Source organism: Phyllostomus hastatus, unplaced genomic scaffold (genome assembly GCF_019186645.2).
Source record: "Phyllostomus hastatus isolate PE091 unplaced genomic scaffold, TTU_PhHast_1.1 phas_contig_58, whole genome shotgun sequence".
Classification (NCBI taxonomy): domain Eukaryota; kingdom Metazoa; phylum Chordata; class Mammalia; order Chiroptera; family Phyllostomidae; genus Phyllostomus; species Phyllostomus hastatus.
In genome coordinates, this window is record NW_025333916.1 from 23,278,279 (window position 1) to 23,301,743 (window position 23,465).

At 45.4% G+C, this 23,465-nt stretch overlaps 1 protein-coding gene across 2 annotated transcripts in view; it reads left to right on the forward strand.

Annotated features, from left to right (window-relative positions):
* ZNF366 (zinc finger protein 366) overlaps window positions 1–13,913 on the forward strand; it is a 61,899-nt gene extending 47,986 nt beyond the window's left edge. For both annotated transcript variants that reach the window (XM_045848233.1, XM_045848234.1), the window contains exons 4-5: window positions 8,254–8,428; window positions 9,972–13,913. In XM_045848233.1, coding sequence (XP_045704189.1) covers window positions 8,254–8,428; window positions 9,972–10,513 — 717 coding nt within the window. In that variant the 3' untranslated portion in view covers window positions 10,514–13,913. The remainder of the gene's footprint in view (window positions 1–8,253; window positions 8,429–9,971) is intronic.
* The last annotated feature ends 9,552 nt before the right edge of the window (window positions 13,914–23,465 follow it).

The following is a 23,465-nucleotide window of genomic DNA, read 5'->3' on the forward strand; positions in this document are numbered from 1 at the left end:
CTGTTTCTAAGTAGGGTGTCCTGCTTCCAGGGGCTGCTCCTGCCCTAACGCCTCTGCCGCATTTCTCCCCACTTGAAGGAACCCCCTGTGAAGCTGACTTCTTTCCTGTCTTGGCCACTCCTGGATGGGGTGAGAGGGGTCAGGAACCAGAGCTTCCCTAGACCTGTGTGGGCATTCTCCGGAGGTGGGGGAGGGAGATTTCCCCCTCCAGCCCTTTTCCTGCCACCCATTTGTGTTTCCCCTCCTTTCCTTCAAGTTCCAGTGGTTTGAAAGTCAATTTATGTCCATCTTGAGTTGAAGGGAGAGGAAGCTGCTTGCAGAACCAGGTGCAAAAGGAAAATGCGAGGTCTCCTTGTTCAAATGTTACGAAGAATTTAAGATGGTAAATGCAGGGCATCATGCCAAACTCAGCACCCTTCTGAGTTTGGCATCCTATGTGACTGCTCAGGCCGCCGGCACACCCGCAGGCCGACTCTCTCTCCCTCTCTCTCTCTCTCTCTCTCTCTCTCTCTCTCTCTCTCTCTCTCTCTCCCAGGGGTGTCCAACATTTTGGCATCTCTGGGCCGCACTGGAAGAAGAAGAGTTGTCTTGGGCCACACATTAAATACATAAACACTAACAAAAACAAAAAATCTCGTAATTTTTTAAGTAAATTTATGATTTTGTGTTGGGCTGCATTCACAGCCATCCTGGGCCACATGCAGCCCTCGGGCTGCAGGTTGAACACTCCTGTGAGTCTAGACACCTCTTTGATTTCCTACCCACTTCACAGAGCCCCTTGACCCCTTCCCTTTTAATAGAACCCTTCCCACCTGCCAGGGGTTTCCTTTCTCCTGCAATGGAGGTGCAAACGGGATCTCTTTTCCACTCTTCATTCCTTGTGTTGAGGTTACTCTTGGACTTTGAGCACATATTATGCTTTTATCTTATCAACTGGTGGTAGAGAACACATAAAATTGTTAAAATATGAAGGGAGCCATTGCATAATTAACAGTCTCCTAAAAATTCACACCTGTCTAGTCCAACCAACTTCCACCTCCACTTCATCAATTCAGATTCAGCAGTACTGGTTAAACCAGGCCGAAAATGTCTCTGAAATGGAAGGTTATATCAGGGGGTTCTGTCAGGGGGTGGAGCCAATACAGGCTTGCAGGCTATGTGCAATTTGGGAGCACAGGGGCAGTCATCTCTCTATATCAAGGGCCTCAGAGAGGCCTGGAGGATTTCTTGGCCTGGAGGTATCTGAGGATTCAGAGGGCTCTCTCAGTGGCTAGAAGACTATACAGTAGAGTACGTCCTGGGCCCAATAATGCAGCGAGCCAGCCCAGCATGATGTTTCAGGCCTTTCATCATGAACAACTGCCCCCTACTCTGCCTCAATGATGGTGCACCATACGTGGTTTGAAGGGTGTCTGATGGCCAACTTTATGGTTCAGAAACTCAGTTTGACCTCTCCTTGGGTATGCGTTAGCCTCTGAATGTCTCATCATACCACAAGAGAGGTGCTTATAGCATAAACTGACAGCTCTGAAATGGTGCACAGTTTCTAATCTCCAATGGGAGGTGGGCCTGGCACAGGAATGGGACTGATTTTGCTCAGGGTCACTTCTTCCTGGGGGTAGGCTCTCTCAGTGGACCACGCTGTGTGTCAGGAGGCTGCCTAGGAGAGTGTATATATCGTTAGAACAGAAATCAGAAATCATCGGATGTTAAAGGGTATCTTTATCAAACTTAAGTGGCCCTTCTCCACTCTTAGACGTTCCGGAAACAAGAGCAGGTGTCAGTCACCTTGATCAAGAGCACTCTGTCTCCTGGGAAGTTCCAGGTTCTTCCTCTATTTGTTCCCATCTCCCCACAAAGTGCCACCCTGCTGGGCATCCTTTTCCTACTGTCACCTTCTTCATTTCAGAGAATGTGAGAGCATATCTGCTCCAGATGGCACAGCAGATAGGCCATCTCGACATTATGTCCTGTGGGATTTGCTTCTCATCCATGTTGTGATAGAGTTTTGGAAATCTGGCCCTGGGGGGAGCTGGTTGGGAGTTTGGAAGTAGGGAGAAGAATGGAGGGTCCTTTGCTCATCGCTATGCAATCCATAGCCATCAGACAGGAGTGGCTGGCAGGCTACATAGTGAGGGTGGAGGACAGGCCCAGGCTACTAAACCAGGCTTTACGGTGGTAACAGGGCAGACTTATTCCTCCCGCATGGTTGGCATGGCTGGAAAAATAAAGGCAGGCCTTGCTCCAGCCATACTGAGAGTTAGCTCTGTCTCTTTTACCCCAAACCTTTCAAAAGAAAAAAAAAAGTTGGGGACAGATTCTTTAAGTAACAGATTCCAATTTCTTGGTACTCTCACCACTAAAAATCCTTCCTAAAATAAACCCCTCCCCCTGTTGCAACATGGCCTGGTTCTCTACTGCCGCAGCCCATGCTCAATGGAAACAGCTGTCCACAACAAGCAGCAAAGTTCGCTCAATGTGGGATTAAGCATTAACAATAGAATGGAAAATTAGAGGAGAGGAAACGTTTCCATTCTGTTTTTTTTTTTTTCTTATAAAAAATTACTGCCCTTCTGGGCTCTTCTGCTATTGGCTCGACTTCTGGGCTCCTTGCTTCTTGGAGCCAGCTGGAGCTTCTCCAGGGACCTGCGCCTGTGCACTTAAGTTGTGTTTCTGAAGATGCTTCCCAGATTGTGCGTAAGCATGCAAGGGTGCACTTGGATGTTATCCTTGTAGCCGCCGCACTCCATAAGAGCAAAGAACCAGCTGCCGTCTTTGGGAAACCTGTCCAGGAAAAGCAGCCATCCAGAATTTCCGGGACAAATTCTCCTTTGAGATGGGTGAAGCTGGGAGCTGCCTAAGTTATGAATCACCAGGTCATCTGCAGCCCGATCTGAAGCGGAGGCCTGAAGGCCTAATGCAGAGCTGACAGAAGAGGCTGCAGTGTCCTTGAAAGTGTCCCCACCACCTCTACCAAACAGGTTCCATCTTCCCCTTCCAGCTGTTAGATGCCATGTAGAGGAGAAACCACGTGGGACTTTCAGGGGCTCAGTACTTGAGACCAAGGTTCTCAGACTGGCACTGAGGGGGTTAAAGCAGTGACCAGATAGCAGCCTTTTGGCAGCAAAGCCCTCCTCAGCAGAAGGAAGGATATAGCTGTATGAACTGCCTGCTTAACAATGCCTCACATGTCCCCAGGGGCCCGCCTGCAAATAGATTTCATCTTGCTTTCTCTTGTACTTTTCAAAGCTTCCTGTTTTCTCACGGCCCTTTTGGACAGTTTACAGTCTCTCTCTCCCTCCCTCCCTCTCTCTCCCTTTGAGGAAAGGAACACCCTTCTTACTGAGAGAGAGAGAGACAGAGAAAGAGAGAGGAGAATGTAAGGGAAGGGCAGTTCAGCAGAGGCCGTTCTCCTAGGCTGCAGGCTGCAGCTCTTTGACCTTTGCTCTCAGAACAGGAAAACACAGGCATCCTGGTGCATCTCAGTCCTCAGGATCAGACCAGGCTGGCTGGCACAAAACAGTGTGGCTCTTCTTGTCTTTGTGGGCCTCTGGCCCCAGCCCAGCAGCTGTCTGCTGCTGTCACCCTGTCTGTGCACATAGCCGACCTGACTTCTCGGTGACTCTAGATGTCAGCATTGTCGCTGGGGCTCATGGGAAGTTGCCCGAGGCGTCTCTAGACCCTGGACCAGGGAGAGAAGGGAAACCAGGAAGCTGGAATCTAGAACTCCTATGAGAAATAGGGCACCTGCCAGCTATTTAGAGGGCTAAGGATCAGGGAGCCAGATAATGGGCTATCCCAAACCCTGCGATCTAAGACAAATCTTCTCTTTCCATCAGGCACAACTGCTTCCATTTCTATTATACCTCAACTAACCTGGCAGGTATTTACTCAGAGAGTTCCTCACTTCCTTCAATATCCCCTCCAAATAATTTAGTTTAAAAAGACAGCACTCTCATCTTCAAAGATCTTTTTATTTCTGGAATATAAAAGAGTCTACGATATACATGATAATGATAGTAATAAAAGCTCTATTTATTGAGCTCTATTTGCAAACCCTTTACATAAATGATCTCATTTGATCTTTATAACAACCTTCATAAGAAACTATTATTAACATCGACATTTTACAGAGAGAAAATGGAGCCAGTCCTCGATCCCTCTGGGGTCTCACTGTCACCTTTGTGCTCTGCCATCTCAAAAGCTAATGATCCGTGCAACCCGTTTTTAAAGGACAGTTTGAAACATTTGTTCTTATTTTCTATCAAATGTTGAAGTCCATCTACCCCTTAAAAAGTAGGCCCAAAAGTGGGCCTCATAGGAAGAGCTGAGATTTCATGTCCAGCTTACTAATATCCCTCCTTAGAGGAACTGAGAATTCAAGGGGGTGGGCTGGTTGAGAGGACCACCTGCAGCAGGACTGCTAAGGCCTCACCACCCCAGCAGCCTCCTGCACCAGCACCTGCCTGTATTTTCATCTCTGCAGGCCTGGGCGGGAGATGATTCAGCAAGTAGTGACTTGAGCAAGCTCTTAGCCTCCTGTGTCACTGTTTAAGGGGGACTTGACATAGACAGCTGCTTTTCTCAGAGGAAGAAACTAGAGTGTTGGCACTCCATCTCAACCTTTCTTTTTCCTTCCAGCCTAACTCCCCTCCTCTGGTACAGTGAGGATGCTCAGAGCTCATATCTTAAACCCCACCGAGGGCACCATCTTTAGTCAACCCAATCTTCTTCCTCAGGCTCCTCTTCACTAAGTGACTAAGAGGCCTCTTTCCGAACTTCAGAGACACAAAGTATCTCCATATACTCATGTGTTGTCGTGTGAGGACAACCTTCTGAGAAAGATGGAGGGGCCACATGTTCTAGGTAATAACCGAAGGGCTTTGTGGAAAGATCAGAGGCCAAGAGGAAGAAGCTAAAGGTACCAACCACTAAGATGTGAATGGTCCCAAGTACCTTGAGGCCTCAGTTAATTGTCTTTATTCTTCTACTACGAGGATTTTGGTTTACAAGCTAGTGGGGATAGGGTTATACACATTGCAGTGATGAAAGGAAGACAGTGGTGATGGCCGCTTTTTGGAGTTTTTGCATGGGGTTGTGATGTTTTCCTGACTTGCTAATTTATTTCCCCAACCAAATAGATATTAAGTATCACTATATGTGTACCCCTTTGCTTCATGTCGAGGTTAGCCATGAAGACAAGGAAGGTTAGCCCTAGCATTTTTGAAGATGATCTCAGCACCTTTGAGTGCCCCAAACATCTTCCAGAGTTGACACACCTCCTCTCAGCCCTGGGAAAGCTCTCCATTGGCCGGCCCAGTAAGACCATAATCTGTGAAGTATAACTCTAGTATATAAAAATTAAAGTTTACCAATAGCACAGAAATTAGTCTCCTTTACCAATCACACATCAGATAATATAGTTTACCAGTCGTGTCCCATAGTGGATCTTCTTTAAAGCCATAGGCCTCAACTCCAGGGAACAATATCATTTTAATGTTCCAATGCCCCCATGTTCCACTGAAATGTTCCAGAAAGTTCAGTAGTGAATGAATAGAGCCAGAAAACATTAGGATAGAAAAACATGCACTGGGCTATGATAAAGGATCATAAATGTTGCTTGCCTAAGGCTGAGGATGGTTCTGGAAAATGCCCAGTGGTAGCTATTGTGATGTGTGCACACCTGTGCATGTGAGGTGGGGAGAGGGGTGATAGGGAAGGGAGGTGGCATCTCAGGGCAGGTGAATTGCAGCATCTGCTCTGACACTAAAGTTATAGCAGCTGCAGCAGCAACAAGCAGTTGATGGTGATCACAACAGTGGTAGATACCTTGCCTGTAGTCTAAGATGGAATGCAGTATCTAAAGACATTAAATGAAAATACTTTATTCTCATGTCAAAACAAAACAAAGGGCTCTCTACATTCTTCAAAGTTAGGTGAAAATTCCATCTTCTTTATAAAACCCTTGTAGACTAGTCCAGCTGCTAATATCTCTCTGTTGGGCTGTAGGACCATGAGACCCATTTGGGCTTGGATTAGTGCAATAGCCTGACCTTCCAGCCTCCAGCTCCTGTCTCCCTATGTATCTCATTGTCTCGGGGGGTGGGAAGAGGAGCTGGATTTTGCTCTCTTCGGATCTTTTGCTGCAGCATTACTCCAAATAATCAGGAAGCAAATGAAACACACTTTTTCTAAAGTGACCCACTACTGGAAACATCTAATCTTTAGCTTTTTTTCTTTAGCCAGAATGGAGAACTGCATAAACTAAGCTAATACATGGATCAAAAAGTTGCCAGAACTTGCACACATGTGCAAAACTAAACACGGGTTGATGATATCTTAATAAATTGTCTCCGTTGAAAATAAAAGAAAGCAAGTATCCATCCCACATGTAGGGCTCCAGAGGATGTTGGAATTAGACCAGTTTCTCAGCCTTTCCCTTCTTGAGTCCACACTTCCAAATGGTGTGCAGATACTCTGAACGCTGTGTGTAGGACACCAGTATGCTGAATTCATACTTGCTTGTAAGGAAGTAAAACAGGGGAAAGTACTTAAAACTCACAAATGTGAATCATTTAAAAATGTACTACCAACCATTCATTAGATTCTACACGGTCCAGCATAAATAATGCCCCTTTTTATTACAAAAATCTTTTACTAAAAAATCATAAGCACATAATTCAGTAGTATAACAGTATCACACTCAGCCATATGATATTTTAGGTGAAATGTTCAAATTAAAACTATAAATTATTACACCCAAATTAGTACCCTACCAACCATACTCACACAGGTGTTACTTCTGCTGGGCCTTGTGTGTTGATTATCTGTGACAAATGTGTAATCCCAGGCTGGCTTGCTCCTACCACCCAACATGCTTTTGGGCTAATCTCTTAAAGTTGCCATTTGTTGGGTCGACTCCTTCTTTCAAAGCCAGCTCAACTCATACCTCCACAGCTAGCTGAGGAAAACATTGCCTTCATTATTAAAAAAGTCAATCCACAATCCCCACCATTTGCCCTGAAAATACCTCTCAGTGAGAAAGGGAAACTGACGTCAGCTTCAGAGGATGCTGCACCCCAAGTCCTCTCTCTGTGTCATCTCTCAGTCCATTGCTGCCCTCAGGCCTCAGGCTTCTGAGGTGGGGAGAGAAGGAGAACCTTCCTTCCTCCTTTAACAGTCTGGCCCAAGCGCAGACACAGAAATCCTCCTTTGCGTTCCTCCCAGCCCAGCCGAGAAGGGGCCGGAGTCTCCAGCCCTGCTCCGCTGAGACATGGGGACAAGAGCAAGCAAAGCACCTCGGAGCAGCAGCTCCTGCTTCACACTGTCCCCATCTGCAAGCAGGGCCTTTGCAAAGACCAGTCTCTCTTCTGAAAGAAGTTAGAGAGCCACTGCTGTGGTCCATCATGCATTTGTAGCTTAGTAGAAATCAAGAAAAATGACACAGAAAAAAATGAATAAAACCTGTTTACTTTTTGTATACCTGAGATAATATTTCCAATACTTCAAATTTCTACCCAGAGAAAAGATACATTTATTCCTTTACATGCCTTCTTCTTCCTTTTAACTTTGAAATTCATTCCAATAATTAGCAAACTTAAAAATTAGAAAAGTATTGCCTGATATAGTCTAACAGAAGGGATTGTTGGGGGCACGCAGTATGATGCAGTGGTTGACTACACGGCCTCTGGTGTCCAAGGACTTGCATTTCTAACCCCCAGCTCCAGCACCCACCAGCTGTGTGCTTTGGCCAATCCCTTCAGCTTACAACCTCAGTCTCTGCATCTGTAACATGGAGTGACAACAGCACCCATTTCATAGGACTGATGTCAGAATTAAGTGAGATATTCCATGGCAGACTTAGGAGAGTGCCTTCCATATTGTAAATACTCCATAAATATTAAACAAATAATTGCATCCTTATTATTCAAGTGAAGCACACTTTGAGCAATTGCTTTTCTCAGATCAGCTTGTCACCTTTTCAAAAGGTTCAAAAGAAGCTTTAATAACTTTGCAATTTTTCCCTTGAGTTTAAATACCCTGTGCCATAGCACCAAGATCTCGCAAATCCATGCCTACCTGCTCCACCCCTGAGCCAGGGCACAATCCAGCCCCTCCCCGACTTCCATGGGGACATATTCTTTGGGAGCAGTTTCAGATGCTCAGACCCAAACGGGCCCAGGTGTGGGTGCACATGAGCAAGGCTCCCTGCCTGCCAGTAACCCATGTTCTCCTTGTCACTGTCTCCGACAGCTGTGCGGGAAGGAATTCAACCGCATGCATAACCTGATGGGCCACATGCACCTGCACTCCGACAGCAAACCCTTCAAGTGCCTCTACTGCCCCAGCAAGTTCACCCTGAAGGGGAACCTGACGCGCCACATGAAAGTCAAACACGGGGTCATGGAGCGGGGCCTCCATTCTCAAGGTAATCACTCTATCGTGAAGTCCCCAAGCTTGTCGAGGCCAGTGGGTAACAAATGGGAGGTGACCTTGTTTATAGGAGCCTGTATTTTATTCTTAAGGTCAAAAAAGAGAGTGCAATTTTCGAGGCTATAGCAGGGTAGCTGGGGCACGCTGTGTTACTATAACAAACAAAAAATGCTAAGATCTGAATAGTAAGTAAAAGTGAATCCTATGTAAGTAAACTGAAACATGGTAATGATGCCAGTCCATACCTTTATTAGTTTTTTGTTCTGGATGCTGCATCAGGAGCCTTGCCCCCTTAAATGTTCACAGCAGCTTCAGGCTGGAGGAACTTCTGTTATCCCTGTTTTAGAGATGGGGCAACGGAGGCTTCAGGGTGTTAATTTGCCCAAAGTTGCTCAACAGAAAAGTGGCAGAATCAGAATTTGAACACAGACCGTGCCGACTCTACAGCCTGTATTATACCTACTTCATCGCACAGCTGTTTAAGGTCATGCAGGTTTTCTTTCCTCTCGAACACACAGGTCTGCCGGCTCTGTTGTCAGCAGAAGAGTGTTTGTAGCAGGTGAGGCCTCCTCTCATCTGTTCACAACCAGATATCTCACGCGAGGGCGAGTTTCCTGCTCCCTGGGACTGATCAGCCCGGGATGCAGAGCAGGGGCTCACGTGTCCCTCCCTGGGAAAGTTTTTCACCTCATTTACTTTCTCAGTCCCAGGGCCCTCAGCAGGGAAGAGTTCATGTTCCAGATCTCCCGAATTTGGCAGGTTGCTCCTCAGTCACCTAATCAGGCAGTCATTCAACAAACAGGCAGTGAGTGGCTCTGTCCAATGCGGTGTGCTCTGAGCTGTGCAAAGAGGGGAGGAAGGAGACCATCTTTCCTTTTTTTAAAAGATGAAAGTGCCTCTATTATTGTTTTATTTTTTCTTATGCTTAAATACATGCTCACTGAAAATAATAAAATAAATACATTAGAAATAAAAGGAAAAATGTCAAAATCACCTCATTTATGAGATTTTTGACTTACATCTTTCATTTTTTGAAAGAGACAAAGAAGAGAGAATGAATGAGTTGGGTCTACACTATAAATATATGGAATAAATATGTTTTTGCTTAAAATATATAGAGAATCCTTTTTTATGATTACTAGGTGTCTACATCTTCCACACACTATCATTTTATGGACGTACTATTATTTATTTAAACAAACCTGTCACAGCTCCATTATAAAAATCGTGGTGATGAGCATCCTTATACACAGATTTTGTGCACCTGCCAATTTTCATAATTTAAATTCTCAGTAATGTAATTGCTAAGTCAGAGCTAGGCTTATTTTAAGCTTTTGGTGCTTGTTGCCAAATTCATCTTAAAGGCGTTAGACTCGTGTAGACTCCATCTGAGGCAGGACCCATCGCCACATCCTTTCTGGGAGTTTCTCTATTTTTAAAATGCGAAATTAAACTACACTAAACGTCCTTGAGAACCGTGCAACCACCCATTTTCAGAGGCTCTTCCCAGGGACTGACGGCTGCCTTTACTCTTGCAGGTTTTGGAAGGGGGAGACTTGCCCATGCGCAGACGGCAGGGGTCCTGAGGAGCCTGGAGCAAGAGGAACCCTTCGACCTGTCCCAGAAGCGACGGGCGTTCCAGTCCGATGGGGACAGCGCCCGGGGCAGCTCCTGCCACGAAGAGGAGGATGAGGACAACTGCTACGAGGTGGAGCGGGACAGCCCAGGCCTGGCCCCCCAGAGCAGGCAGCTCTGCGTGCCCCAGGATCTCTCCACCAAGCCCCAGCCGGCGCCCAGGGTGCTCCAGGAAGACTGCGAGGAGGAGGAGAATGCGGAGGAGGAGAAGGAGGACGTGCAGAGAGAAGACCGCCAGGAGAAGAGCAAGGACAGTCTTGGGGTGGAGGGCAGCCAGGAGAGAGATGGCCCCCACAGAGACGAGTGTCCCCGTCTCAGGGCGCTGCAGAGCGCCCGGCGGGGCGCCTCCTTCTCTGATTACTTGTACTTCAAACACAGAGATGAGAATTTAAAAGAATTACTGGAGAGGAAAATGGAAAAACAAGCAGTGCTTTTAGGTATCTAAGTGGACAGTTTTAGAAGTACATTTGGGAAATGAGAAGTAGGCCGTTCAAATATAGCTTTGCGCATGACTGTCATTTGCTGCAAGCTGGCGGATGGCGCGCATCTTCACAAATGGCTCAAACGAAATGAGCAGGGACCATCCTCAGTGATGTAAATGCCTCTCAGGTCATTCCGGGCCCTTGATTTTTAACACACAGGCAGCGCCTTCTTCAATGTTACTTTAGGCATCTCCAAGATAATAAGCTGTACATATTCTCCTGGATATCTAGTTGTAAGCTGATACTGACAGAACTGAGAAATTCTATTTTTCCTTAACTAATATACAACACATGGTAAATTTCTTTCGAGTTGCAAAAATATGGTGCTTGACCTGTTACCTTATTAATGACTATTTAGTTGAATGTGTGAAAGTTATAATATTTTTTCCAGATAGATGAAAATATGAGTAATTGTATATATAAAAATTGCCTTTATTAAAAAATCAAAATACCAGAAGTGACACAGGAGGGCAAGTTATTGAAAAGGGTGTTCTTTCATGGTCATTGCAGAAATAAGATAAAATTTCAACAGAAAAGAAATAATCTTGACTAAGGAAAGCCCAGCCACACTTAGATTTCTGCCTGGGGCTGCCTTGCTCTGGTCCAGCTACCTTCACTAGGTGTGGCATTAAGAGCACATTTCAGATGACCCAATGGTGCTCAGCCTCGTGTCCTGAGCAGAGCTCCTCCCAGGAGACCTGGCTCGGAGGCCTCCTGCCCCACACTGAAGAGCTGGCTTTTCCTTGGGGCTGGAGCTGGGGGAGCGGGGGAGGACTTCTTCCTGAAATCTCAGATCTGACTTGTTTGGAGTATTAGAATAACCAGCAGCTACTCACTAGCAGCAGAGAGTCTGGGCTGTGTTCTTCACGTGCCTGCACATTAGAATCAGCTCAGGGAACCTCTTTAGAAATACCTAAGCTGAGGCCCCACCGTCTGAGATTCTGAGTGACTTGGTCTAGAGGGGAGCCCAGCATTGGTTAGTTTGTAAATGGCCACATGGTTCTTCGGTGCAGCCAGGGCTGAGAGAGCCTGACTGGGCTAAACTAGTCTCACAGAACCCCACCCAGGGTCTCCATAAATGTTTCTGTGTCTGGCTTCAGACTCATTAAGATTGAGAGCAGGAGACCTTGAAATCCTGCTGCTAGCTTAGGCTTGTTACCTGTTCTGTAAGAGCCCCACAGGCGGACATGCGTGCACAGTATAGACACACACATTCTGTATTACAAGATGATGCCTGTGAGGTTTATGGTCACTTAATATGTTTTAAAATACATAGCCAGCTATAGTGACCAATTATTTCTTCCCAGACACTTGAATCATGATTCCAGCCAGTGACGATGACTATAATGGGTAGGTGGAGCCCAGCAGGTAGGCTTTCTTTAGGCACGGGCACCAGCTTAAGCAGTACAGACAGGATGCCACATATGTGTGGCTGACTGACCATAAGCAGGAGCCCCCTGGTACTGTGTCTGTGTTTATGTAAAAACTGCCTCTAGGTTGGTAGCTTCAACTCTTCTTTGTAATGCTAGGTACTGTTAATTATTTTGCTTCCTCTCCTCCCAAAGTCTCCAGCACATTTCTTCAGAAGACCTGGCCCACCTCTGAATGCTGGATGCTGACTTTTTCTCTTAGTCAAGGTGCTTCCCCATTAGCCTCATACAGTTCTCATCATTCACCTGGCTGCTTTGTCAATTCCTGGTGCATTTCTCCTGCCACTATGCTTAAAGCTCCTTCCTTCAGCTTCACCACCACAAAGTGCCAAAGCTGCCTGGGTTTCTGATTGCCACTGCACAGGAAGGGTGAAGGGAATATTGTGGTTTCTGCAATTACAAACCTGACTCTGGGCCCAAAACCTGCTTTCCATGCATTATTAATATAGCTCATCAATGCCCTGAAGAAATCACCCAGGAGGCTGAGCATGTGACCTATGAGGTCCCCAGCTCTTAGGGTCCTGTAACATATTCATTCTTTAAGCAGTTATGTGTTGAGGACCTACCATAAGGGTTGCAGACTTCCGCTTCATTCTGGGCCTGTCTAGCTGGAAAAGGAGCCAGGAAATATGGAATAGCAAGCTCTCGTCCTTTCCAACCAAAATGGATCATGGGGGAACATTTGAGGAACAAGTTAATGTTGAGACAGAAAGAGTGTGGTCTCGAAGAGTGGTTTTAAAGCTGTCCATGGAGGAGCCGAGGTCCTACCAGGGCCCTTCTTGGGCTGCAAAAAGGGAAATAGAGACTCAGTCCTTATGCCCGTGTCACTGAGTGGCTCAAATGTCATCTGTTTGATATGTTAGCCTTCTAAGTAAAATTTCATTTGGAGGGAGAAAAAGGTCTAGGAAAAGTAATAAAAAGTTGTTATGGGGTACACCCTAAAGCCTGTTTGTAGCTCTTGACTCTGGGTATGAGATATTTAATTAGATCTAACCCCATGGGTAGTATACAGCAACCTTCTGAGAACCAGGGTTACAATGTTGGTTTTGTATGTTGTTGAGTGAGCAGCATCCTGGTTTGCCTGGGACAACCCTGGTTTATGCCTGTTGTCCCAGGGTAATTGCCAGTTGTGTCACCTAAACTCTCCAAAGTGTCCCAATTTCAGTAGTAAGTTATATGGACAGCTATGCATAAATGCAGAGCTCAGGAAAGGATTGGCCACCCTGCCTAAAGAGCTCATTAACCTGAATAAAAACTGGAGGGAGAGCCTTTGGGGCCATCCTCAGAGAACTAAGGGATGAAGCCATCCAAGGTTACCAGCACTCCAGGGCCAGGATGGCATGACAGTAATCACATTGTGACACTGAAAATAGGTTACTACCACATGGTTTTCAGGCTTTTGACCACTGTCACATTGAACTAACCAACCAACCAGCCAAGTGACATATTTTTCTTTCTCCTTTCAATTCAGGCCTATGACCACCCCTTGTATTGCTGTTCAATTCTTTTATTCTTTAAAAAACATTTCACTCCCCATTGGCCATGAGACTGAGGCTGACTTTTCATAACCCTGCAAGGGTAACTGGTGAATTTCTATTTAAGTAGCTGCCCCAATGTGCATACTATATTTATTAAGCCCTGAAGGCATTTAATAAAATATTAACAGCGTGTTTTGAATCATGATCTTTGTCTGCTTTGCTGGAACAAAAAGTAATGGAGCTAACATTTAAAATTCTTCACATGTTTGGACAACATTATACCAAGTGTTGATTTTGTACAGAGTTCTGGCTTGCTATTTAAAAATTAAAACTCTGAGTGTATAGCAACCCAAGTTGTGAATATTGCTTTCTGCTTCAGTGAAAAAGCAGTTTACCTGAAAAGAGCATGTAACCTATATTTTGTTAATTTAAGCAAATAAAGACATGTTGAAAAAGCTGTGTTAATTATTTGCCAATACCCAAAATTTTGCAAAGAAGCTACCATCGTCAGTGTCTCAGTCCTGCCCCTGCCCTCACACCCTCTGCCGGGTGACTCCCATTGGCTGGGGCCTCAGCCCAGGGATGCAGGCATTGGATTCTCCCTCCTCAAGGCTTCAGAAATCATTATGACCCCCAGCCCATCTGCAGGCAGGTGACATCTTCCCCATCCTCTCCATCCTTCCTATTCAAAACACTCAGGTCTGGAGGGGTGTTATGGGGAAGTGGGAGGTCAGAGGCAGGGTTGCCTTACTCTGCATCAGGTTCTTCACAGAATAAAGTTTAGCCAAGAGGCAGTGTCCACTAGTAGGCAAGAGCACTGCTTCTGGTGCCAGGTTCCTGAGTTTGAAGCCCAGCTCTACCACTTCCAACCTTTGGGACCTGAGACCAGTTTATGACCTTCTCAGTGCCTCAGTTTCCTCACTTGTAAAATGGCACTAAGAACAGCATCTTCCTCGCCAGGTTGTTGTGTGGGTTAAGTGAGTTAATGTATGTGAGACATTTACATGGCTGGCTCACAGTCCATGCTGTGTAAGAAGTTGTCATCAACGAATCGGCCAGAAAACAGAACTCAGGTCTCCTGCCTCAACAAAGAACTCACAAAACTGTGTCAGCTTGGGAAACTGTCCATTTCTGTGGGCACTCCCCTTTTAAACATTACACACTTATATGCTGACAACTGTGCCAGGTGATTTACACACTTGAGCTCTCTTAAGCCTCACACAACTCTGAGAGGCAAACATCATTATCTCCATGTTACTGATGCGGAAATGGAGGTTCCAGAGAGTGAAATAGCTTGCTTCAAATTACCTAGCTAGTAAGTTCCGCCTTTGCCTTCAAAGCATTTCACCCATAGTGGGCTGAAGTCTCTGGAAGTTGTGCTGAGACAAATGTTGAGTGCAAGGTGCTTATTTGGGGTTGGCATCAAGTTAAAAGAAGGGGGAGAAAAGAAGACTGAGCAAAGAGAGAAGCCAAGCTGTGATGTGGGTCCCACCAGGCCCTGACAGGCAGCTCCACACAAGGACCGCTCCCCAGAGCTGTGCTGCATTGGGCAGAGGTGTCCAGGCCCTTGCATCCCCGCCAGAAGGGTATAAACTCAGAAAGGTGTGACTCTTCAGCAGGGGCAGATTCTGGAGGAGCCCGTGGTCGGGGCTGTCTGCGGACTGCCCTCCTCACGGGTCAGTGCAAGCCTTTCCTCGAAGAGAGACTGGGTGACATCTCTGTGTCCGCTCCGGTCAGGCCCTTGTCTCATTCCTGTCTGTGTCTTCATGCACAGGCCTGGGGCAGCTCCTCCAGGAGTCTACGGGGCCTCTCTTCAGGAGGGAAAACCTAGCAGACCAGAGTTAGCGGGACAAACTTCAGCCCCCGCAGTGGCAATTAGCCTCAGAGACACAACTGATACTCATTTTCTCCTTTCTCCATTACCTGTCTAGATACCTCTCATCTTGCCAGATGGTGTGACCCAGGTCCTCATGGCCAAAGGATCTGAGCCCTGGTCATCATCACATTGCTATGGACTCAATGTTTGTGTTCCCCCAAAATTAGGAGTTGAGGCCCTAACTCCTAGTGTAAGAGCATTCAGAGGTGAGGCCTTTGGGAGGTAATTCGGTTTAGATAAAGTCATGAGGGTGGGGCCCTCATAATGGGATTCATGTTCTTGTGAGTGAAAGGGGAGACCAGAGCTCTCTCTCTGTCTGCCGTGTGAGGACACAGTAAGGAGGCAGGCATCTGAAAACTAGGAAGCAGGCCTCACCAGACTCTGGACCTGCCGAAACCCTGATCTTGTACTTCCCAACCTCCAGGACCGTGAGATATAAGTGTTTGCTGTCTGAACCACCCAGCCTCTGGTATTTTGTTACAGCAGCTCAGACAGACGTGTGCCCTTGTCAGAATGTGGTTGCTATACTGTTCATTTACAGGCACAAGGCGGGGAAGAAGTACCAAGGAAACCCAAGTGGGTCACTGGGTTTGCTCAGATTCCTCCCTGACCCATTGCACAATGACAGCCCTGACCCTCCTCATGACCAGCAGAACACAGCAGGAGAGAGAGACCGATGCAAGGCGGGGCTGACATGGAAAGCCACCGAGCAGAGGGTGATGTGATGAGACTGACATCTTCTAAAGCTCATGCTGGCTTGTGGTGTGGAGGATGGGTTGGAAGGAAGCCGGGATGATTCGGGGAGACCATTCAGAGGCAATTTTAATAGTCTGTGAGAGATAACATTGGCCTGGATTAGGGTGGTAGCGAAGAAGAAGCTAGAAATGGGTGGTTTAAAATCTGTTTTGGGGATCCACCTGACTTTTCTACCAGAGGCAAATTTTAATGAGCAGATAAATGCATATATTTCTAAGTACAAAATAAAATCACAATATAAGGTTCATCTCCTCATATGACAGAGGATGGTTTAGATGTGTATAGCTATCCTAAAATTCATGTTCTTTACTTGGTGGTCAGAGACCGTATTTACCAAATACATAATGCATGTAGAATTAAGTCCATCTCGGCTTCTCTCAGTTTTGTTCTGGGTTACAACTGGTAAAGGAGTCAACAGTCAAGATTGAAGAGGACCATGAAGCTTCTCAGACACAGGTCCTGGGAAGAAAGAGCAGAAGTGGGAACAAAGGAGCACAGAGTTAGAGACCAAAGAACCAATGGAGAGGGGCTGGAACTCCAAGCCCATAAGGAGAGTCTGCAGAATCCTTTTCATCCCTGAGGGCCAGAGAACATCTCTGGTCCAGCCAGTAAACTAATACATGTTCATGATAATGAACTTGCATGGTCAAAGAACTGTTAATTAATGTGCACCATGTTTGTTAACTAAATGCACTCCAAGTGCATTTTCACTGTAAACTGTTCAGTTCTCAAAGGATGACAGTCTGGTGTTCTAGAGAACGTTTATTCGACACACATGTTATTCTGTAACAAGGCAGAGTAGATGGATGTAGTCATACTTTAAGTCCTACAGTGAATTGGCCCACTGGCACTACAGACAGCACCTTGAGAAGAAATCAAAAACGAAACATGTGGAAAGAGCACGTCCCTGCCCTCAAGGAACACACAGTTCTCAGCAGGCCTATGGGGGGCTGGCAGGAACATGGCTAATGATGTTTCAAATCTCCTTTCTCCTAATCTCCAAAACCTTAAAGCTAAAAACTGTCCTCTCTGTGAAAACCCAGGTGCGAACACAGCCAGTTCCCTGAAGCATTGTGTCATTTCTTTTTCTTTTTTCTTTTTTAACACAGCAGAGCTGAGCCAAAAGTAACTTCCAGTCCCGTTACTAACTTGCGCTACAAGTGGAGGAAGACGTGCTCATTTGATAGCTGGGGAGTGACTCTCAGAGGGTCCCTGGGGACCCAGTATCAGTGGCGCTCACTGCTTCCTCTTTCCTGGATGCAACAATATATTAAGAGAGAGAAAAAAAGGAGGTTGGCTCTTTTCATGATTTTCCTTTTTAATTTTTGTTGAAAATGGAACTGTGTTCTCTTGATCCTTCAAACAAATGGAGGGGAAGTGGAAGCCCAAAAGTTTCTCTTTGGTTCCCCAGAGAGGGGGTCTGTGTTTGTGGTGTGATGTGGGAAAAGTCCTGTGTATCTGCTGCATTGTCCCGAAATACCAGAGTGATTTGCGGTAGGAAGTGTGGGATGAATACAATTTCTATGTAAGAGAAAGTGATGGAACCACAGCCTTTGAATCAAAGATTCAACTGGCCCTTCATCTGTAAGATGTGTTTCCCCTGACCTTCACCCTGAAACTTTATTAGAGGATGAAAGAAACATAAGAACTCTCTCTGAACTTGACCCAAACAAGGAGTCCAGCCAGAAAGCCTTGCTATTCAGAATGCACGTGGGCAGGGAGGGGGAGAGGTGGAGGGTGCTTGGAAGGACAGGCTAGAGATCACGGGCAATGTGCAGGAAGGCTGCTAAAGCTTCTGGCATCATTCCTGAGGAATCACTTTATACCGGTGTTCGAAATGTGCATTGTGAGTCTTTTCACAGGGCAGATCTTAAAGTGGTCTTTGGAAAGAAAATGGAGAGATACATTAAGAGACATCTAAAAGGATTACCAGGATACTTCTTTCATTTTAGCAATTCATCATATTAAGATGTTGGCAAATAATTTTGTTTCTTCTAGAAAGTAGTATTAATGAAACTGGTCTCCAGCCTGTGAAGGATGAGGGGGTGGATGAGGTAAAATCTATTAATCATTTGTGACTTGCGGAGACTGTGCTATTTGTCATCGTTGAAGGACAACTTCCCTTCCAACCTGCTGCAAGTCTAGTGAAGAAAACAGCTTCACTTGGTGTGCTGGCTTCTCCAAGTCAGAAAAATGTTTAAAATCCTGAGCTGCGGTTATGCAAGGCTGTACATACAGCACTGAGTCTCACTCCTGGAAAACCAAAGGAAGAGAAAAAAAATGCAAAACCCCAGTAATAGCAAAGTCATTACAGGAGGAAAAAGAAAAAAAATCAAAGCAAGGTGATGCAGAGCCTTAGAAACAGATAATTACAATGCTGGCATCCCAGGGGACGTTCAGTAAACAGTCATCAAGTATAATGACGCATCTCTGAGAGGCAAGCTCTGCCAACCGGGGCCAATCCCTTCAGAAGTCACTCTAAGAAGACACAGGTGATTTTTGTGGATTTCAAAGAGCTCGCCTTTGCTAAAGCTCTGTGTGCCTCCTTACTGCTAATCTCCTTACCTTCCTGCAGGGACACTCTACTTTTGATCTCAGGTTTATGTAATTAAATGCTTCATCTTGTTCAGATTAGTCGCTCTCTGAGCCCAGGGCTTGGCCTCCAGTATGCCATCTCCAGCAAGTTTGTAGACAGATCGGATATAGCCTTGGGAGACTAGGAGAGGGGTGTAAGATTGACACATGAACTTACCAGGAAGATCCTTCACGAGGACCTGTACAAAACGCTGCTATAAAAAATATGCATCTTTCCATTAGTCAATTAAAACTCTACAGAGAAGGAGGGGCTTCTGAAAGGTAGGGTGAAGATCCCAGGGAAACCTCACCCCGAGAAAGACAGCTATGAAACTGGTCAAAACTAGGAAAGGCAATCATCTGAAATCTCTGGAGTGTGACCAAAGGGCTGACAGCCATTTAAGAAATATTTATTCAGTGACATGGACAGGAAACCAGTAGGAGTGGTGGAAGGCATGGCAGCATCCATCCCACGCGCCCAGACCCGTGGTGTGGAAGGTCACAGCAGTGGGTGTGACTGCCCAGTGGCAGCCCCCATCTCCCCCGCTTCCTGCAGAAGACCTCTCTTTGTAGGGGAGGTGGTTGGCCAGGCACTCGGGCAGTTCCCCACCCCAAGCTCCTGCTCAGTAAGGAGGAGCTGAGTGGGGCAGCTGGTGAGGAAAGTCCCTCCTTGAGGCCCGTGTCATGGAAGAGCAATGACAGTGGATTTCCAAGTGGATATTCCACATGGCAGCTCCCGTCCTCCCCAGTTCCCGGGGAAGGAGAGCTGTTTCAGGCCAGCTGAGCAGCCAGGGAACAGCAGCAGAACCGTCCCCCTGACTGTGCTGCAGGGCACCTGTCCTGGGGGCGGGGGCGGCAGCTGGCGGTGGTGTTTGTGCAACACTGTGAATGTACTTAATGCATTCTCAGGTTTTATAATATGTTCTTTTTATTGTGTAAAATATACATAGCATAAATGACCATTTGAACTATCTTGAAGTGTGAAATTCAGTGGCATTAAATACATTCAAAATGTATGACCACCGCCACTCCAGAAAATTTCCACCATCCCAAACAGAAACTCTGTACCCACTAAGCAAAACTCCCTACTGTCCCCACCCCCTAGTCCCTGGTAGCCTACATTCAACTTTTTGGCTCTATGAATTTGACAGCTCTAGAAAACTTAATCTAAATAGAATCACAGTATCTGTTCTCTGTGTCTAGCTTATTTTACTCAGCTTTATGTTTTCAAGGTTCATCCATGTTGTAGCAAGTATCGAAACTGTATTCTTTTTAAAGACTGAAAAATATTCCATCATCTATATCTATATCTATATCTATATCGTCTACATCACCACACTTCATTTATCCTTTCATCTGCCTTATAATGAATATTTGGGTTGTTCCCACCTCTTAGCTAATGTTTACAGAGCAATGCTGCTGTAAACATTAGTGTAGAAGTCGCTGTCTGAGTCCTGATTTAATTCTTGTGGGTATATACCTGAAAGTGGATTGCTGGGTCAAATGGTAACTCTTTGTTTAAATTTTGAGGAACTGCCAACCTGTTCTCCACATCAGAAGCACCAGTTCATGCTCCCACCCACAGTGCACAAAGGCTCCAGTTTCTCCCATTCTCTCCAACACTCGCAATTTTCCATTTTTTGGATAATAGCCATCCTAATGGGTGTTAAGTAGTATCTCTTGATTATAATTTTTAAATCTGTTCAGCTATTAATGCTGAGATCCTTACCTAGTTTTATAATTTTTGGTTTTTTTCTCATGAATAGAAAAATAGAAAAATAAAAGATGGATTGGAACTTCCTCCTTACAAAGAGCAATTGAATATCTCAGTGATTTATCTGGGTTTAATTCACATTGTCTTGTACCTTCAAAAGACAAGGACTCAACTTCATTTTTTAAAAGAAGTATGTATCAGTTGTTTTATTCCATTTTACCAGTCCATTGTGGGGGTGATCCTGTTTTCCCTTGACCCCAAATTGCCAGGTGACCTACTAGCTATAGCAAGCTGGCTATACCCTTGGTTGGCCCTTGTAAAGCTTGTACCTAAAAAAAACTGGGTTTGGTCTTTCCTGGGACTTGTCTGTGCCTGGGAGGGGAGAACTGCCTCCCCCACGCAGGGGGCAGTGATGTGAGTGCGGAAGAACTTGTATCCAATCAGGACTCAAATCGCTGGGGACTGTCTATCCTTCGTCCAAGCCTAGATATTTTAAACAGTAAAAACTTTAAAAATGTGAACAACCCAAACCTCCATGAGACATTGTTTGTTTGTTTGTTTGTTTAGAGAGAAACAAAACTAATATGGCCAGTTTAGTACTAATATGAGTCATTTAATGATCAAAACCTATACTTAGCCTCAAAACTATAGAAGAGGGTTTGTTCATCAAAACCTTGACACTCTTACAGCTAAAAATTCTCCTGCAGTAAATATTTTCCAGCCACTATTTTCCCATTTAAAATTAAAAAGGAAAGGAGACCAAAATCTTCACTCACACATTCAATGACTGTTGGCTGGGCACCTGCTGCGTGACCGGCACCGGGCCGCGAGGCCGTGCAGATGCCGGGATGAGCGCCGCAGACACAGGCACTGTCCTGAGCGGCCCTGGGGGCCATTATATGAAAAGGCCATTCAGACAAGTAGCTTAATAAGTAACAGTATGTAAGTAATACAGAAAGTTCCCAAATTATAAGCAGAATAATCACACTCCTACTGAGGCAATGATGATAGCATTCTGCTCATGCAAAATAAGTACGTATAATATTAACAGCTATTAACACTATTCCTTAAATGACTTCAGTGGCATTGGTAGAGGTTGCTAATCTAGACAGCTTCCTCTTCAACTAAATTTTAAATGTCTTCCATGGTGCTAGAAATCCCCTTCCTGGAGCTTTACATGGTACAGTGGAGGAGGACCAGGGAGCTAAGTATTCTAAGAACTATGCAGCATGGTTCCTGCCCTTCTCTGCTTGTTTCTATTTATCTAAGCAACTGCAACGAAGTTAACATCGATTTTGGCCTCTCATAAGGTACATGGGTTAAGAAGGAAATTGAAGAGTTAAGTCTTTGTGTCGAACTGAAAAAATTTTTAAGTCCTCACATCTTTATGGTTCAGAGCTTTAGAGAACTCAGAAATGTCCCCGAGCTTACACTGTTATCTGTCTAAAGACATAGGATGGTTTATGAGACCCACCCCCTCACCCTTCACCCCTGGCCAGCTTGTGGAGACTCAACAGAGAGTTCCTCAACAGCAGCCCTGGGGCTATTTCACCCAACCGTAGGGGCTAGGCTTCCTGGAAGAACCACATCTCCCTTCACATCACTCCAGGCCTCTGTGGGCTTATGATGCAGGAGTGCCGAGCAGTTCTAGTGAAAGAACACAGTGTCCAAACAGACTCCAGGTGAATCTCTGCTCTGCCACCTGTCAGCTGTGTGACCTTGGACTGACCACTTGACCTTTCTGAGCCAGTTTCCTATCTGTCACATAGAGACGGTACAGGGTGGTGGTGACAAGCACAGGCTCTGGGCTCAGACAGACCTGGGCTCTGGTCATTCCTCCATTTTATGCCAGCAACATAACCTGGAAGAAATTATTCTCCCTCTTTAAGCTTCAGTTTTCTCATCTGCAAAATTGGGAATCACTAGCATCTGTTTCATAGAATTGTGAGACTTAAAACAAAATAAGGCCTCCATATACATTAGTTCTTATTACGCTGACTACAGTGACCACATCTGGGGATGTGCCTGGAGCAGGGCCTGACACACAGGTGACTGACAAATCGTGTTGATGTTGCTCTGCATTCTCCTGAGCCGACCTGAGCACAAACATGGGGTCGTTAGCACTGCTCTGAGGGTGAGGGCATAAGACTAGGGCACATTTCTCCACACCTGCACCCCTTTCCTTGCCTTCGAGTTTACTCCAGTCCCCTGGTCTCCCCACACAACAGGTCACTCTTCTGAGTGACAGAGACAATTGCCACTCTCTGCCATGTAACCTAATAGGCTACAGGGAGACAGATTCTTGACCAGGGCTGACGGGCATTTGCATTCTCTTCATGGAGCTGCAGGAGAGGCATCTGGAGGGAAGCACCTCCCCAACTGTGACAGACAGTCAAGCAGAATGACAGAGCCAGGTGCACTTACTGATACTCCCATCCCCAGTACCAAATCATAACACATTATTGCCAACTTCTGAGACAGTCTCAGATTTATGTTGCTCCCAGTACATTAGCAAGGATATCTTTTAACTTTTAAGAAAACAATTTAGCAAGCAGACAACAAAGGCTTTTAAGATTTTTACTACACAATGCAAATACCTGAATTTTACCCCAGGCCTGTGGGGTGGCATAGAGAGCAGTGTTTTTCAAACTACAGGTAGCAACCCATTAATGGCTCATAAAATCAAGGGGTTGAGACCTGCATTTTTAAAAAATAGAATAGACTAAAATAAAAACTATCTGAGAATATTATGCATAATAAGGCTTAGTGCTTTGGGTGATGATAGATAGATAGATAGATAGATAGATAGATAGATAGATAGATAGCAATGTAAATGTTTCCCTTGCTGCTGGTGATGATCAAAATAGTTTGAAAGCCACTGAAATACTAGATGCACAGAAATAACATGTGCATTTTTTATCAAATAAGTGAAAATACTCAAGAATAAGACAACTGAGTCATGGCAAAATTATGGATTTCCAGATTAGAATGTTTCTGCATTTAAAGGGGCTTTTTTAGATTCCACATATAAGTGATATCATATAGCATTTGTCTTTCTTTGTTCAACCTATTGCACTTGGCATTACA